The sequence below is a fragment of the Rosa chinensis genome, chromosome 7 (assembly GCF_002994745.2).
Source record: "Rosa chinensis cultivar Old Blush chromosome 7, RchiOBHm-V2, whole genome shotgun sequence".
Classification (NCBI taxonomy): Eukaryota; Viridiplantae; Streptophyta; class Magnoliopsida; order Rosales; family Rosaceae; genus Rosa; species Rosa chinensis.
Genome location: NC_037094.1, coordinates 52920672 through 52938663, shown reverse-complemented (window position 1 = coordinate 52938663; position 17992 = coordinate 52920672). Strand labels below are relative to the sequence as shown.

General features: G+C 36.9%; 1 protein-coding gene and 2 long non-coding RNA genes across 3 annotated transcripts; 2 read left to right on the top strand and 1 right to left on the bottom strand.

The window, feature by feature from the left end:
• Positions 1 to 262: 262 nt before the first annotated feature.
• On the bottom strand, positions 263 to 3595 carry LOC112176093 (putative disease resistance protein RGA1). Its single transcript, XM_024313912.2, has one exon. It carries the CDS (start codon positions 3504 to 3506, stop codon positions 684 to 686), a length of 2823 nt encoding a protein of 940 aa, XP_024169680.1. The 5' UTR covers positions 3507 to 3595; the 3' UTR covers positions 263 to 683.
• Positions 3596 to 7819: 4224 nt separating this feature from the next.
• On the top strand, positions 7820 to 8523 carry LOC112178939. The gene is made up of 2 exons (XR_002927545.2): positions 7820 to 7903; positions 8219 to 8523. It is a non-coding gene; the product is annotated as an uncharacterized LOC112178939 (long non-coding RNA).
• A 7041-nt stretch (positions 8524 to 15564) lies between these two features.
• On the top strand, positions 15565 to 17516 carry LOC121050351. The gene is made up of 3 exons (XR_005802749.1): positions 15565 to 15861; positions 16288 to 16352; positions 17304 to 17516. It is a non-coding gene; the product is annotated as an uncharacterized LOC121050351 (long non-coding RNA).
• The last annotated feature ends 476 nt before the right edge of the window (positions 17517 to 17992 follow it).

Here is a 17992-nt window from a genome sequence, read left to right as displayed (position 1 = left end):
TTTTGAACTATTTATAGAAGTTATAATTTGAAATGTTGTTGTAAAATTTTTGAACATTTAGTAAAAGAAAATTCAATATAATAATTAAGTGTTTCAAGTTAGTTATTGATTGGACGTGTATCTAAGTTTTCAGATTCGCAGGCAAATGAATATATATTTGAATGTTGTGATTAATACATAAAAGTTATGTGCAGTAGAGTTAGCAAACCCTCTTAAAGGGTAGTGGGATGACCAAGGTTTGATCCTTGGTGTTGTTGTAGGTTTTTGGAATGTATGGGGAAATATCGGGAAATATCGAAAATTTCGGGAAATATCGGAAATATCGAGAGATATCGAAAATTTTGACCGAAATTGTCATGGTAATCGGGCCTAAAAAAAAAAAAACGAAATTTCGCCGGAAATTTCGCCGATTTTTTCGATTTTTCAGTCCTTGTATTTACCTTCAAGTAGGCTTCAATAATTGAGATGGCAGCATTTGAACGGTCCATTTGTAGAAACACCAATTACCGAGCTCCCTGCTGGCTGCTTATTGTTAACATACAGATTGCAGAGAAAGCTTCCTTTAAACTAGATTATAAAATTAGAGTAGTAATCTATAAACTAGATTATGCTCAGATAATTAATACTAAAGTAAAGATTCATTCAGAATTTTGCATTTGGTGATCGATACATGTTCAGTTCCACTATCCAGATTGGATTGTGAGGTTTGGGATGTGAGAAATGTTGACGCCTTTTTTGTGTTCTCCTTCCAGAATTGGACAATCCAGGATAATCAAAGTACGCAGTGCTGTTATCTTGTAGAGGAACTCTGGCAGTGCTTTTAGCTTTGGGCACCAATCAATTCGCAACTCAGAAAGGCATGGCATTATTGTGATTTCAGAAAGAAAGGCCCACTCTTCCCAGTTGGGCATGCTACGAAGAGAAAGTTGTTTCAATTTGGGGAAAAGAATTCCTGAGACTTCTTCTTCTTCTTCTATTCCCACAAATTCAATTCCCACCTTTTTCACTTTTTCCATATCTTGTATCTCCAGAATTTCAAGCGATGGCAATTTTCCAAGAGGAGGCAAAACTTCACAAAATCTCCAGTAAGTGAGATAAAGTTTTCTCAAATTGCGTAAAGACTTGATCCAATAGAGAGAATCGATGGTGCCATGGCACCACAAAATGGATAAAGATTCCAAATTTTGATGTGGTTGCAATGCTTTCACCATTTCTGAATCACCTTTTCTCTGCTCTCGACAATATTCAATTGGGAACCATATTCCCAAATGAGAGAGGTGCTCCTTATTCCCCAACTGTGCTTTCTCAATCTCTCTCGCATCATCTTTCCCCAATCCTTGTATCCAAAGGCGCCCCTGGAGCTGGTCCATGATTCCGAGATCTCCTAATTTCAATGCTTCATCATCACCCTCACATACATAAAAGCAGTCCAGTACTTGCAGACTTTTCAAACTCCCAATCCCTTTTGGTAAGTACCTCAGCTTAGAACAACCCCCAACATATAGATGCTTCAAGTTAATCAACTTTCCCATTGCCTTGGGTAGTTTCTCTAGTTTATTACAGAACTCCAGGACCAGAGTTTGTAGAGTGTATAAATCACACACAGCATCCGGTAATTCTTTGAAATCACGATTATAAGACAGATCCATATATCTCAAATGAATCAATTCACCAATCTCTTTTGGAACTTCATTGAGCTTGTTACGACGTAAATTCAATGTCCTGAGGCATTTCATTTGCATAATTGAACCCGGGCTTATGGTTGTAATGCTTGAATCAAGGAGTGTGAGGGTTCGTACATTTTTGCAGTTGTCAAATGAAGTAGGAAATGAAAGTGTACCTTCGGGTACACTTGTTAGGGTCAAATGACGAACTTTATCACCCGGTAGCTCCATTCTTTGATTAGCACCCTCAACTGCTTCTATAAAAATGCACTCTTTTTTAGTAAGAAACTGCACAAAGTCATGCACAATATCATGCATTTTGCACCTAACAAGTCCCCTCTTATCTTTTCTAAAATCTTGAAAGAAAGACCGCATTACTAGACTCTCAAAATAATATTGACCTATTCTTCTCTTATCTTTGTTTCCCTTTGAATTAAGATAACCTTGTGACATCCAAAGCTCAATCAAATTTTCTTTTCTTAACTCATAATCTTTAGGAAATATAGCACAATACAAAAGGCATCTTTTAATTGCAGGGGCCAAATCATAATAACTTAGTAATAGTGGTCGGAAAACTTGTTCCTCAACTTCTTCTAGTTCCCATATCTTACTATTCAGAACATCCCGCCATTCCTCTCTTGTTTTCTTATACCACACTAGACTGCCTAAAGTCTTTGCGGCAAGAGGCAAACCTTTACACTTTTTCACAATTTCCTCACCAATAGCTCCAAACCCGTTAGCCTCATCTTCTTCCCTATCCAAAAATGCAAAGCTATTGAACAATGCGAGACAATCCCTATCGCTCAACTTGTCCAAATGGATTGTGCTTTTGGTTGCTCTCATCATTTTAGCAACCCCTTCTTTTCGCGTGGTCACCAGTATTGTACTGCCCTTAGCACAACTTTGCATTATAATTGGTAGTTTCAAATTTTCCCACTTTTTAGGGTCTTCCGTCCACACATCATCTAGTACAAGAAGAAACTTCTCATCCTCAACATGTCTCTTGATAGATTGCAATAAAATTTCCAACTCATTTGAACTGCTTTGGGTTCCATCTAGATTTTCAATGATCGCTTTCGCAATCTTAACCTCATCAAAAGGGTCTGAGACACAAACCCATACTTTCTTGTTGAAATGGGCTGTAATCTTTTCATTGTTATAGGCCAGTTGGGCAAGAGTAGTTTTCCCCATCCCTCCCATCCCTACAATAGGGATGACAAGGAACATCCCCCCATCTTGATTACTCTCTCTCAACAACTTGCTCAACAAATACTCTTCTTCTTCTTCTCGGCCAAATATCGTAGATACATCGACCAAAGATGAAGTCTGTCGTTGAATAAACTGCTCATGATGGCCACCTATTGTGGATTGATGAAAGCCATACATTTCTCTTTCAGCAGCAATCAAAGTTAACTTCTCATTCAGTTCCTTTATCCTTCTAGCTATGTTATGATGATGAATGACCTTATTGACTTGACCAAAACAAAAGCAACCGGAGGACGTGGGGAAACGTACCTTCTTCTTGGTAACAAGAGCATTATCTCCTTCCACCTCTTGCTTCTCCTCCGCTTGTTGTCTGAGAAGTTCAGTGTTCCACTCATCTAGCACGTCGTCCATCTCGTACGACACATCTTTGAGCTTCTGCAACCAGTCGCCCACGCTGGCCTCTGTCACTTGTTTCTTCTCGGCATCCTCAAGCACAGCCTGGATGGCTTTGAGCTTGCTGCTGAAACTTTTAACATCTTTGTCAGCATTCAAAACCAGTTTCACCGCTTCATTTGTGTGTTGATATACTACTGAAGCCAATTGCTCCAGAAGCACAGAGATGAGTGCCTCAGCCATTTTTCGTGTTAGAACTTGATTATAATTGTAAGAGAAAAAGAAGAGTTGATCGAATATGAAATTGTTGGATGAGTGTGCTCTGGCCTCTCTTCTACCAAGTATATAGTGTCGAAAGTAGATAAGATAGGGACTACTGGAGCCAATGAGCGTGCCTCAATTAAACATTTGGTAGAATATTGCTAACAAGAGTGAATGAAGTAATTAAATCTCGAGTATGCAGGGAAAGGATTGCTAATTTTTGTTTATCAGAAGACGTAATGGTATTTCATTTGTTCAAACACGAGTTTTATTTGTTCAACAGTGGGTTCACTTAAACGTTAATCATCTCTCACATAAAAAGTCACTTACGCATACAATGTCACATTCCATACCATATTAGTATTATGATTTCCAATTCCATGTGTTTGGTAATTTCCAACGCCTCATTTGAGTCGGTACCAGCATTATACTTTTCAAGGAGGATGAAACGTTTCACCACAAACGCCTCATTTGATTCTTTCTTGATTTTGATTTTAGGCTCTTGCATGCATTCTTTCTTGAACGCAGAACTTGAATTTTGGGGTTAAGTTTTTTAGGGTTGGAATGAAGCTTTTCACACTGGCCAAAACAAAAGAAAAAGAATGGACCTTTTCATGATCTTTAGGATAATGAAAGGAAAGGTGACATAAATGATTGATGAAAATTCTGTTTTGCTGAAATTTTATTGTTTTTGACTATTTAAAGGTCGAGTCTTTACATTAATTCAGTTTAAATTCAAGATTCTTCATGGTGTTGATTTCATTTCTGAGATTGACTTGAGTTAATTTGTTCAGTTTTGAATTTTTTTAAATTACCAATGGCTACAACATACCAACATCTATAAATTTCACGCATGTCTGGTTGCTTATTGTCATTCTTCATTGTGTTGATTTTGATTTCTGAGATGTGTTTAAGTTCAAAATTCCTCTGTATTTGCTCAGCTTGTGAACCTTTTTTGAATTATCATTGGCAACACTATACCCACATCTTGTATGGTGCCAGTCTTTTGGCATCTCCGAAATTATATTGTCTAGATTTGTGATACTTCATTCCAATTTTCAACCAGGTTTGTTTTTTGTTGTATGGAATAAGCATATTTAAGTTATTTGTTTGAGATAATGTTTTCATCTTTTGATGATGCAAATTTCTAACTTTGCGTTTCTTCTTGCAGAGCAATTGTTACTAAAGTCTTTACCAGATACATTCCCAGTTTCATTCTTCTGTTATTTCTGAAAATGGTATCCTTTGTCATGTAATTCTTTTTATCAATTCAAGAATATATGTCTCACAATGAAATAAAAGGAGTGCATCTTCAAAAGTACTTTGGTTCACAATGGTTGTCTTTTTTTTTGCTAATGTATTTACTGGATCATTTTTCTAAAACTTCCATCTTTTTATATAAATACCAAGAACATTCCTGCAAAGCTTGATTTACTTTGATATTTGTTTACTTTCCTTGAAATTGCAGAGTACAGAATCGTCTCTGATGTGGCTGGACTTTTGGTTGTCCTTACTTAAAAATCTAAGGTAAGTAATCCCTTTGTTCAAGTGATTGCTGTTTAGCATTGTTTAGTAGTTTTTGGTGATTTTGTCCCTTTGTATACCCTCCTGGTAAGTTCGTAATTTTGGAGAACTGTCAGACTTAATGGGGCTTTTGTGCATCTTGTAATGTCACCTTAATTTTATTGGATTGCAGCCTTGGTTTCTCACAAATGCTTACTACTTTCAGCTTTTATTGAAGGGAAAATGATTATTTACCCGATTTTAGGTTAAAAATTGTCCACTTGTTCCACCAACTGTTTTTTAACCCCATTTACCCAAAACACTCTAATGGATTATTTCCCCTTTACCCAATTAATTCTTTTTCTTTTTTTTTTAGACTTTTTTGCCCTCTCCTTCTTTCTCACTTAGAGAGAGAAGTCACCCTCCACCTTGCTGTGCTCCGGTGACCAGTGGCCGGGGCGGTCTCAGGCGACCGGACTCCGGTGACCGGATTCCGGCGACCAATGACCGGATTCCGAAACCGGTAACCGAAATCCGGCGATCAATGACCGGAATCCGGAATCCGGCTATTATTGCCCCCCAGTAATCATATTACTGCCCCCCAGTAATCATATTATTGCCTCCCAAAAATCATATTATTGTCGTCTAGTGAATTGTATGAACTCCCAAAACCAAAATGAATACACTACAGGCACAATTGATCAATTTATAATCATATTATTGGCTCCCAATAATCATATTATTGCCCCCCCAATACAAAGTCCAATGTCTCTACTGCCTCCCAATAGACCACTAAAAATGAACCATTTTGTATGATTCACAGATAATTTGACTTTAATACACAGAAAACAACAGGTAACTTATCAATGCACCACACTATAGTGATCCCTGTCCCTCATTTCAAAGTCTACTGGGGGCCAATAATGTGTCTACTACCTCATCTTCGTTACCAACAGACCCAACGTTTTGCTCATTATCCATAACCATCTCCACAACACCGTTCTTCAATTCGTCTTCGGTGACCTTCGACTCTGCCACATTGTTTCTAGGCTCGTCGTCACTCATTACATCCACCACATCGCTCACCGGAAACTCATTCTCAGCCTTCCTGGCCCTGGTCCGGCCAAACGAATAGGTGACCTCCGCCTGAGCCAAATCAAGGTCAATTCGTGCTCCCCAGTCGTTCACCGGCGGGAAGCTCTACATGCAGAATGACCTCAACATGTCCGCCGCGTCCGTCACCAAGTAGCTCTGCGACCTCGACTTGCTGCTCAGATCTGGCATCCTCCACCAGTCAAACGCCACCTCCGCCATCTCGCCCCTCGCCGCCGCAAACGATGAGTCGCGCAATCACCGTCGAGGCCTCATCGGCGACCCGGAAAACACCTCCTCTGTTTCGGTCTTCATCGGCGCCTTCTCCGGCGACGCAGAACCACTCGATCGGCGCCTCCTCCATTTGCCGCTGCTTCTGGAAATATTACGCCATGCCGGAGTAGAGAGAGAGAGAGAGAGAGAGAGAGAAAGAGAGAGAGAGAGAGAGAGAGAGGGACACGTCTGAGAAGAAGAGAGAATATGATAGGAGAGTAATTTTTTAATTAAAATAAGGGTATTACTGTCAAATACTGTTAGATTGAGTAAATGGGGTTAAAAAACTCTAGGTGGAGTAAGTGGGCAATTTTTAGGCTAAAATTGGGTAAGTGGTCACGGCCCCTTTATTGAATTTCCTTGTAGATCTGACATTTGTATCAGTCTTAAATGTGACTATGTATATTCTTGCTGGGAAATTAATTTTATGAACTTATCAATCAAAAGCAGTTTCTTTGGAATTTTATATTCTTTACACCAAATAGAGAATATTTTTCTAAGACTAGCTCCTTCCAGCTTTTGAGGCCTGTTGCTAGCTAACTTATATCACTGTATTAGGGTGATGAGGTGAATATGATTGTCAAAGGCTAAGCTGCTCCATGGAAAGCTCTCGGAAAGGAAATACAATCACAAGTATATCATCTTGTCCTTGATTCGCCATCAATCTATTTGAATTTTTAAAGTAAGATTGACAATTAAATGACTGGTCATATGCAATTTTATTGCTAGTTTATATCTGGTTAATTTGTAGATTTTTAAACTTAATGACTTATGTGGCATAGCAAGACTACTTTTAATGTATGTCCCATACGTTAAATTGACATGTAACATTTATTATTTTGTAGAGGGTTATAATCTGAAACAGAAAGCTGCAAGAGCTTATGAATGAGGAGACAAAAAATGTTGTTCACTCAATAAGGTACGCGTAAAATCTACTCTTTTGTAAATGTGAATAATGATGTATAGTTAGTTCAAGAACACATAGTGACATAGTTATGGCCTAAGTAGTCCTTGAACGTGGTTGAAATGGCTTTGCATACAATTGCAATAATATGTTGTATTAGCGACAATTTACAAGTTTGATTATGAAACAAAGGGGATAAGAATCAGTAATTAAGTATGCATCCTCCATAAAAGTGGCCTAATACCACCATTCATATATATATTATGGTTGTATAATTGCAAGTACTTAAAAACTTGATGCATAGAACACTATTGTTCAATATAAGCTAGTTTTTAGCTTCAGATTTTACCTTCTATGTGTCAATCATGCCGATAGATGTTTAATTTATGAGTTTGGACCAGCTTTTTCTACATAGTCAATGTGAATGATAATTGTTTGTTTAAAGTTTCTTGCCGAAAGAAATTTCATTGCAGGAATGCAGGTTGATACTTTTTGACTAACTTGTGTGTTTTTCTGCTTGTATGAAAAGATATGGACTTTGTACACTGTACTTGCAATTCAATGACAGAAGGAGAGAGGAGGGCAATATCTGGTATTATGAAAGAAGGTATGTGATACAAAACATATAGGGAGCTTTTATATGAACTTGTGTAAATGCCCAATTGCTGCTGCAGTTACCTTTCAGTTTGATTAGTTACCTGTCATATGAGCTTTAGTCTTTGTTTGTAAATCTCTGTTATTGTTTTAGCTTTTATATTCTACCCTAGCTGGGATAGTTGTTTAGTTTATGAGCTTCAGGTGATATTATTACATAGTCCATATTCATGATTATCATCTGTTTTATATTTCTTGCCTGAAAGAAATAAAATTATCAGTGATTATTTATATCTAAGTAATCCTTGCCCATTTTGCTGCTTTGCAGGAGAGATCATTTTGCAGTTTGGTGATGGTTGGAGAGAGATGAGAGCAATGTATGGTTTTAGATGAAAGAAGACAACGATTTTGAAGTTGGGGCTGAATATGTAGGACCCACAGAGTTTTTTAGCAGTATTCGACTATTTGTATTTAGATATTTTAATATACATATTTTTTATTTATTAATTATATGGAGTCACCAAAGATTGTATTGGTGGGTAGACTTCATATGTGAGACCCATAATAGTAGACACCAAAAAAATGATAGTGAGTTTTTGGGTAATTGTCACGCCAGCAATGGAAAGCTACAAATAATAGTGGCTAAATCCGTGCCTATTGGTGTTGCCCGCCAATGATTGGTGCCCATTGCTTCAATTCACACCATTAGTGATGGTGTCCCTTGGGCATATTTGTTGTAGTGAACTATAACCGCACAACGTAGAAGCCCCACTTGTCTGATAGCATGGTTCTGAAGACTGATGAATTGAAGCTCTAGACTAGAAGGCTATAACCTCATTAAGCTGATAGCACTAAAATCTCTAGACTAATGTCCACATAAACCGTCCACTATAAAACAAAAAGATCTCAGAACTCAGACAAACAGAGGGTCTTAACATCTAATTTAAATGGATGGAACTACGTACCATTTGGCCATCAGTCTTCAGCATATTAGTCATAACCAAGTGTATCATGAGACGAGGCATTCATAAGGGGATACACATCTGGTTACTTATGGTATGATTTTCTCCAACTTGAAATAAGAACATTGTTTTGGAACATATAGCAGAGTATCAAATATCATACTTAATATATCAAGACTTTGAATTGGAGCAGAGTTCCAATTAAGAACTATTATACCATTGAAGAATCCATATTGTTCTCATCAGAAACAGAATGATCGAGAAGGAGATAATTACTTTACATGCTTAGCAAAGCACTGCAACTTGTCATATACGCTTCCTCTGCACTCTTTGCATGCAGCTACTTCATTTCAACATCATACCAAACAGCCCAACCATGTGCAACTTTTGGAGATAGTATCAACCTATAGTTAAGAACTTAAGAGAATAAAATACCTCATCCACCGAAATAAATGAAGGATGTAACAGCACAGCAGCTTGGATGGACTCGGACTGCGCAAGTTTGGTGACGATCTTGGCTGAGAAAAACATAAAGAGTTTCTAGTTCAGTCAGCTGCTATATTTGTAGATTCCTCATACCTCATTTATATTGCTGAAGAATTAAACTAGGGAAACTACACGTGGAACTAAGTATCTGGTTGACAATAGGATAAATAGTGGAAATGATGACGAAAAAACTGGAAGTTAACAAAACAAGAGAAAGGGGAGAAGAAAATCTGTATAAAAAGAATATCAACTACACTCACCATCCCAATAGAAGCCTGCAGCAGCAGTTGCAGAAAAACCTTTGCCTGTCAGAGCGTCAATCGCTAATTTTGCATCTTTAAAGCCCTTACCCTGATCAATGCTTAGCAATCACTAATTTGACATTATCTATAACTAAAATATGCAACAATATATGCATGAGTTTGCAATATTAGGGCAACAAACTTCTAAAACGGCCAAAATATTTCCATTTTGCTAGAATATATGCTAGGTGTGAAGGAAAAACAAGAAAACCAGGCAGCAGGATACAAATAAATTTTGGTGCAGCCCAAAATTATAAATATCTGATTCACGCGTCAATATTACAGCTGAGCATTTAATTAAAAAATAATTATCCAGGAATTCATGAAAGAGCAAGAACGAACCGTTCCATATCTTTTAACCAGCCTGCTAGAGGCCTGTAATTGTCATACACAAATGGGTCTCCGTAGATGAAGTCCGGGACTACAACACAGAATCCAGAAGTGGCAACTCTTCCTGCAAGTTTCCTTAAAGTGGAAATGCATTAGTTCTCAGGTAGTAATCAAATTTCAACACATAGATGACCGGATTTCAACAGCACAAACTATTGCTTCAATCATAAACAGTAGAAAGGAAATCCACCACAATCAGAAATTTCCATTACTGATATAAGTTTAATCATCCATGAGTTTGGCAGAAGCCTTCTTCCTTGCACAGTTGAACTTAATATCTCCTTTTCATAATTCAGTTTTCCGACAGAGAAAACTGAAGGTCCATCTTTAAGATGAGTTATTTGCTAAGAGAAAGAAACTTCTATGTGAGTTATATGATTGTGTTAAAAAATTAACACCATAAATTTCTGGGGCGAGCTGCATGTAAATGCCACTTCCACTTTATCATGCCTTCAATAAATGAAATCCAAAATAACTACAGATACTGCAATTAATACTGATTTCTGAAACCTCTAATAAGTTTGGATCTGATCACAGAGTATTCATTTCATGTATACAACAGAACAGAATTCTATAACACCCCCATTACTTGTTATAATGTACTGAGACATCAAGTTCTCTCAAAAACAAGAAGTACAGCTCATGTTATAGCAGATTCCATGTAGACATAGCTCAATACCTCAACTTGGGAGCTCCATATCCTGCAGAGCAAGTCGAATAGGTATATTAATTATAATTTCATCATGATATAATATTTTATTCTCCTCTTCTCTCCATCAATATACAAATACAAGGACTTACAATTCTACTTCCTAATACTTCACTGAAACATAAAAGAGAAAATAGCTATATAAAAAATTGAGTGAAAGAGAAGAAATTTTCAAAAATAGATAGACTAATAGAAATAAGTATGACTTTTGAAGGACTTAGAAATGCCATAGGGTTCCTCCCCTTTAATGAGACACAGCCAAAAATAATTTCTTTTTAATTTCCGAGATGTGTTTCCTCCATTGGTCAGCTATCCACTCTTTAACCCATAGTTGCCTAAGATAATGCAGTCCATGCTGCTATAATCCAATCTAAGGAAAATTACTGAGTTAAGCATAACAATGAACAGGTCATTAACCAACTCAGACACCTTATAATTAACACATCCATTTATATGTAAACTGTTGTGTACCTATGACACAATTTGATACAGAAGTGGAGGTTTCCTTGAAAGCAAGCTATGACTTTAGAAATAGATCAGATGATGTATTCCAAAGTTCCTTCACAAGTTTGGCATCATATGAAAGCATAGAAGAGCTGACAGTACGGCCCGTTCCACCAAAAAAGTAAATTCCCGATGTTTCCTAAAATTAACAGACAGTGATCAGATAAGGAATCTTTCAATGATTGTGAGATTCACTGTAATCCTCCATTTCAAGAGTGAGGGAAGAAGGAAATATGTATAACATTTAGTTCAAGACACATTGGATTATACTTCTTCAATCCCAATGGATTTGTTAACCACAATGCTGAAGGACACCCATTGGATTTGTAGTTATATGCAGTGATTAAATTAACCATGCACTCCACTGCAGTTAATATTATTAATCTTCTCTATAAGGAACAGCAAAATATTAAACGAAGATGGTTTGGACACTGATTTATGTCATAATGCACTATTTGGAAACTTAATGAATAAATGTGTCAATTGTCCAGGAACCTAATACAGCATGCAGCCTCACTTAAAACCCCATTCCCACCAACAAATAGACTGAGACATTACAAATAGCAATGCTCGACAAGGGAATTTTCAATCTCCAAGATATCTCGTATGAGAAATAATCAGTCTTTACAGTATCAGATAACCTTATGCCCCTTTTCCAGATGAACTACTAAACATAATGTTCCATATATTTTTATAACTCATTGCATAAGACAAGACACATTGGCATCAGGATAAGAACATTGGCTATAACGTATAAAATGTTAAGGAAATAGTTAATGAGATCCTTTGGCATAGAATTTCTTATTAAGTTTGAGACGGACAGAACAAACCTTCACTGGCATTCACAACACATAAACAAGCTGCATAAGTGTAGGATTAGTATAAGCTCACTGGTGAAGCAAGTGCTGCATCTCAAGAATGGAGCTAACTCCAACTTCAGGTGACTGCAAGAGGCATACGAAGGGGGTTGTTTTCAATAATAATGAAATCTAGAGCTTACATTTGGATATTTTCATGTGGGTATTGTGTCCTTGTCAACCTGTTTATTTGTTTCCGACTGAAGGGGGGAGAACATCAGTGAAGGAATGAAAAAAAGCATCCTACATTCATAGAACAAATCAATAAAGTAGAGAACAATATCAAATCCTACTCGAATTAAGCCACATCCAAAACAATATCAAAATATTAGAAAGATTCTTACTCACCACAATATCAAATAATATGGGCCGCCGCAGCGCCCAGTCCAGAAGTAGCCTGCAAATTTCTCCATATTATGTCCGAAATAATCAAATTGAAGAAAAACAAACAAGGAAGGGTTTACTTACACCTGTGATGATGCAGATGGGCCTGGATTGAAATGAGGGAGGTGATGATCTGGAAGAGTGAGAGTCCATAGTAGCAGGCCCATTCTCCAGAATTGCATGGACATTACAACTGAGACGGAGCGCATCAACATTAATCCAAACGCGGAAGAGAGGACACGCGTTTATTGGTGAAAAGAAAATGAAAATCAACCGTGTTTATTTACTTGAAACTGAAATAAGTGCATATGAAGAAATGGGGCTCATCAACGGTGCATCAACAGATTACAGCTTCGTTTGGCATTTTTGTGAGAATATGCAGCTGTGTAAAAACTTAATTAGCTGTTAAAATAATCAGCCGGCATAAACCTCAATTAAGTGTTTGGTAAACTATGTCTTTAAAATTAATTTGATCGATAAAATCATTGTGGCGTGTTTGGTAAATTTTAGAATGAAACTGCTATAACTCTGTATAGTTACATATATGGGCATGGATAGAGGTCAAGAAGTGGTTAGTAGATCCCATTTAACAAGTTTGCAGCAACGTACATAATGGAGAAGATGAGGTGATGGCTGATCGGAAGATTAAAGCAACCTTATTGTGTTGTCACTACTATTTTTGAGTGTTATTTTGTAATGGAACAATGCGTATTATTTAAGTTATATGTAACTGAAATTGAGACATTGAGTAGTTGTAATATTCAACTTAGAATTTCTTCTACTGCATTTTGTTTTGGACTTTTGGATGAGTTGCATCTTTGTAGTTTGTTATAGACTTGTGGCATTTCAGATTTCAGTTCATATAATTTGGGCAACATTACTTTATACTAAATGATTAACGTTTGGATGATTGGGTCAGTAGTGGGCTGCAGGAGCCGTAAACTGGAACCCATAAATAGGCTAAAACTGTGTTGCAAAAGACCGAAAACTGAAAAACTGATTAGACAATAAATATTGTAAAATTGGGCTGCTAAAAGTAAAAAGCTGGAAAACTGAAATGGGCCTTGCAAAACCTAAAAACTTAGATGGCCCAATTAGTTCGGTCGAAGCCCATTACCGATGCAAACCAACCAAAAACTCAGTGTATCAAAAATTCGGTTTGGGCCTTGCTTGGGCCGGTATCAGTTAGGAATTTGGGCTTACCGACCCACTTCAGTTCGGCAATGGTTTCGCCCATTTATGATCGGTTGGGCCGAATCCAGCCCTAGTTTGCTACATCAAATTGCTAGAAAAGTTGAAACCTACTCAAAAGCTTTGCTATAACCAGATTTCCCCCCAGAACTTTGATCTGATACTCAGTATTTGGAAACATCAACTACCATTGTTGGTGAAGAACATTATGAAACTGCACGACAGAGTATCAATGCAACTGTCAGCTTTAGAGTCTAAACCTATACATGAGTGAGAACCCAATTCATGCAAAATTCAATACGAGCTTTGGGCAAACTTCATAAGGGGTCAGTGCACTTGCAATGTCTTTCGAATCCATGCCAAGAAAGACCGAAAAGAGCCTTAAAATATGCGAAGCATGTTAGTTATAGTGAAAAGCTTCTCAACCCAAAAACCATATCTTTACACTAACAAGAACAACTAATATCATGTCATCAAAAAAAAAAAAAAAAACAGCTAATATCAAGTCATCAACCTCAAATATGAAATAGAAAACTTGCAATTACTCTTGCAAAGAATTTTAGTCTGATAAATTATTCAATTACAAACTCTGTCTTAAAATTGTCTGAACCTGAACCTAATAGCTAATGATAGGTTGCTTAATGATTGATTCCTACTAACAAATGTGTGTGTGTGTGTTCTTAAGGTTAAGGTTGATTAGACTTGTTAGAAGACCTACAGCACCCAGCTGTGATCAACTTCCATAGTCCCAGTTATTAGAATTTTGAGTGTCGGGAATCTTAGATTGGTTTAAACATTATCCAAATGAAAAGAGAAAACCAAGTAAGGGTGAGAATGAGACATGGGCCAACCCAAGAACTCAACCCACCAATCTACAACACTGCAGCCTAGAAAGGGTAAAACCCAAAGGCCCAAAACCAACTCAGCCACCCAAACTTGACTGGGACAGCACCTTCATAATAGTGGCTTGTCACTACCCCTCCAACGGCCAAACTCGGTCCTCAGCCATCGAAGCGGCTATTTTTTAAATTTGTATAAGTGAGCAACTTTTTTGGCTCCTCCTTTACTTGCTTTGAAATAAATAAATAAAATTGAATAAAAAATATCATTTATTTCATGAACCGCTCGACTTGTTTGTTTAATTTCCTCATAAACATTTTTAAAACTTTCCCTCTAATATAAAATAAATGATTGCGTAGAGTAACTCATGATAGTGATAAAATGCTGATATCAGGTCCATAACCAACACAACTTCAATACATCTACAATTTTCAGAAGAAAAAAAAAATGCCGATATCAACATCCTCATTAGCTCATTAGACAAGGGTTAGGTTTTAGTGCAGTGGACCCCTTAAATTTCTTCCTCTTAACGTTAAATTGGTCAAATTGATTAAAATTGTATGTCTAAGATTGTCGCACTTCTGTAGCATAGGGGCAAAAGTATCATTTGAGAGAAACATGGGAGTGCATAATATAATTATTTTCCAAGCTTCAACGGGTAAAAGAGAAAAGACCAAACTACATAACCCCCTTGATAAGGTTTTGAAATACAAAAAACTCCAGAACATTTGATTTTGAACATTTAAAGACAAAAGTTTACAGTGAAGGATAAGATGTAACACCCGTACCCGGAAATATTACCCCTTAACTTATTTGCATTACATTTAGATATTTCAATTCATCAAATCATTAAAATTAGCCTTTCCTATTAAGAAATTATTGTTTTATAGAGTTTCAAACAAACAAAAAAAAATCTTAGCATGGAAAAATAGTGCACGACGACATGAGAGCGTAGGAGCAAATGGTTCGTTAAAAGAAGCTATAACGAGAAAGTTAGGACAATTTTCGAATTGGGGGTAGTTTATTCATTTTGTTCTAACTTAATTAAAAGGGGGATTGGGTCAGCCATCTCCCCTACCCATTTTCGTTGGAGAACAGGAGGAGGAAGAGAGGAGACGCGACCTCCTTGAGCCACCACCAAATTTCCATCACCGGCGCCGATTCCGGCGGTTTTCGGTGACAAAACTTACATCAATCTCTTCCTCTTCTCATGGGCGTTCTGTTGATACTAGTTCCATAATTTATTTTCACTTGTGTGCAACAAATCGAAGGAGAGAAGATTTGAAAGTTTGTGCCTTATTTTCTGATTTCCGGCCAAACCATGGAGAATTTGGAGAAACCCCTAGGTATAAAGTTGTTCCTTATCTCATGGGTTTTCTTTTGAGTATGATATTGCATATATATATTTGAGGATTTTGGAAATTGGACTGAGGCTCCGCCGACTCCGGCTGCCTTTCATAGCCATTTTTAGTCTTTTTGAGCTTTGTTATGCTTCCTAGGACATGTTAGTATGAGCCCAAGTAAAGTTGTGGAATTTTGGATGAGAATTTGGAGTTGGGTGTTGAGAATAAATTGGGGAAATTGTAAATTCGAGGTGTTGGATTTGGATGGAAGCCAGTGGAAGAGATTTATGACAAATATTTGACAATAGAAATACTTGGGTGACATTACGTCAAGAAGAGGAGAGGATACGATTTGCTAGGATGCATTTATGTTTTTTTACTTAGTTGTCGGAATTGAGTTTAAATAATTTTTAAATTATTATTGGCTAGGTAATCCGGTTGAGCAAGCTTCCGAAGACATTCCCGAGATGGAACTCAACTAGGCACCCTTCATTGTGAGTTGGACTTTGTTTTAAAAAAATGCATGCTATTACTTTGATTCTTTGATATTTGTCTTCCTTAATTATCTATTTAATATTCAAGAAGTTTATTGTGATTTCTCATGAATTGAATTAATTGTTGTGTCATTATGCAATTTTATAAATTATGTTTTGAAGTAAATTGCTCATTTCTGGGAAAGAAATAAACTTTTCTAGTGGTCTATTGGATATGAAGTTTTAAATGTTGTTACGTGTACGAAAAGAAAGAACTTTCTATTTTGGCAAAGTAAATAGGATTTCAACTTACCTTACAAGTACCCACACCCCAGCAAGATATAGTGATACTTCATCAGTTTTTCGGTTACGTGCATGTATACCCTCACGCTCTGCTTGTGTACTGCCGGACGCACAAGTGTATGACCAGATCCCCCCGCTCTGTCTGATGCGCATAAGACCAGTTCTTCCTCCACCCCCACTCTGCTCATGTTGAGTTCGCTCAACATGGGTGCATGACTAGTTGTCCTCCCCGCTCTGCCTATTTTGATTTAGATCATTGTAGGTGTGTGGCCAGTTTTTGGGTACAAGTTTGGTAATGGTTTTAGTGTTGGAAGCTAAGCAAATGTCTTTGGACTAAGTTACCTTTGCAAGCCAGTATTGAGTTTACTCCCCAGTTATTGCCGTCACTTTTCTTATGAAAACTTATTAAATCAAAGGGCTTATTTGGTTACAAGTGTATCTTATAATTTTGGTATTTTGAAGTATTCGTGAATTATAAACTTTTGAACTTATCTTTTTACTATAAATGGTTAATTGCATGCAAAAGGTTTACGAAAGAGAAATGATTTTAAGGAAAATAAGATTTATGAAGAGTAGTTTTTTAAATTAAATTATTTTTGTCCTCTCATTGAGCTTGTCTCAAGTTCTCTATGATTTTCTCGGGGCTCTTTGGTTTTCTGTTTTGCCCAGGTTAGCATTGCAGAGGTAGAATCAATATCCACGTCAAAGGCATGCATCCACTTGATCTTCTGACATCAGTCGTATAGTTTACTTAGTAATAGTTCTTATGTTAATTAGAGGAGCTTTGAGATACCATAAGTAAATTGAGGTCTATTGAAATTGCATGTAAATATTGGACGAGGCACTTAGTGAAAGTTTATTTTGTGAGAGACAAGAGGTCATATTTGGGAGTTATTGGAGATTTATGATATTAGAAGTGTATTGTTGATTTACAGGTTTTTGGAAAGTCTATTTTTAGGGGAGGTTATGTATAGAATCTCTCTCTAATTTGGTCTACACAGGTCCACTTCGAATTCCAAGGTGGAATCCCCCGCCCGGGGGGGGGGGGTGTCCTGTCACAAGATACTATTATCTAGTATTTTGCCTCATTTCTTTTCCAATCCATTCTCATTTTCTCAATAAAATTAAAAATAGACAGAGCATAGTGGGCCTATGCTCTTGAATTTGTTTGTTTGACATATTGCAGGTATAAGTCTATCCTCTATACTCAAAGGTAAACAATTAATTTTCACTATTTATAATTTCAGCTGTTTCAAGACTAGAGTTACTAGCTATTTGTAAAGAAACTAGTAAAGAATTAGCAGAAGAAAGAGAAAAGTTGAGAAAGTTACAAGATTTTAGATTCAGAAACCCCATGT

What these genes read in the sequence shown, in the direction of transcription:
- LOC112176093 (XM_024313912.2), bottom strand. Translation starts at nt 3,506, where the DNA reads ATGGCTGAGGCACTCATCTCTGTGCTTCTGGAGCAATTGGCTTCAGTA.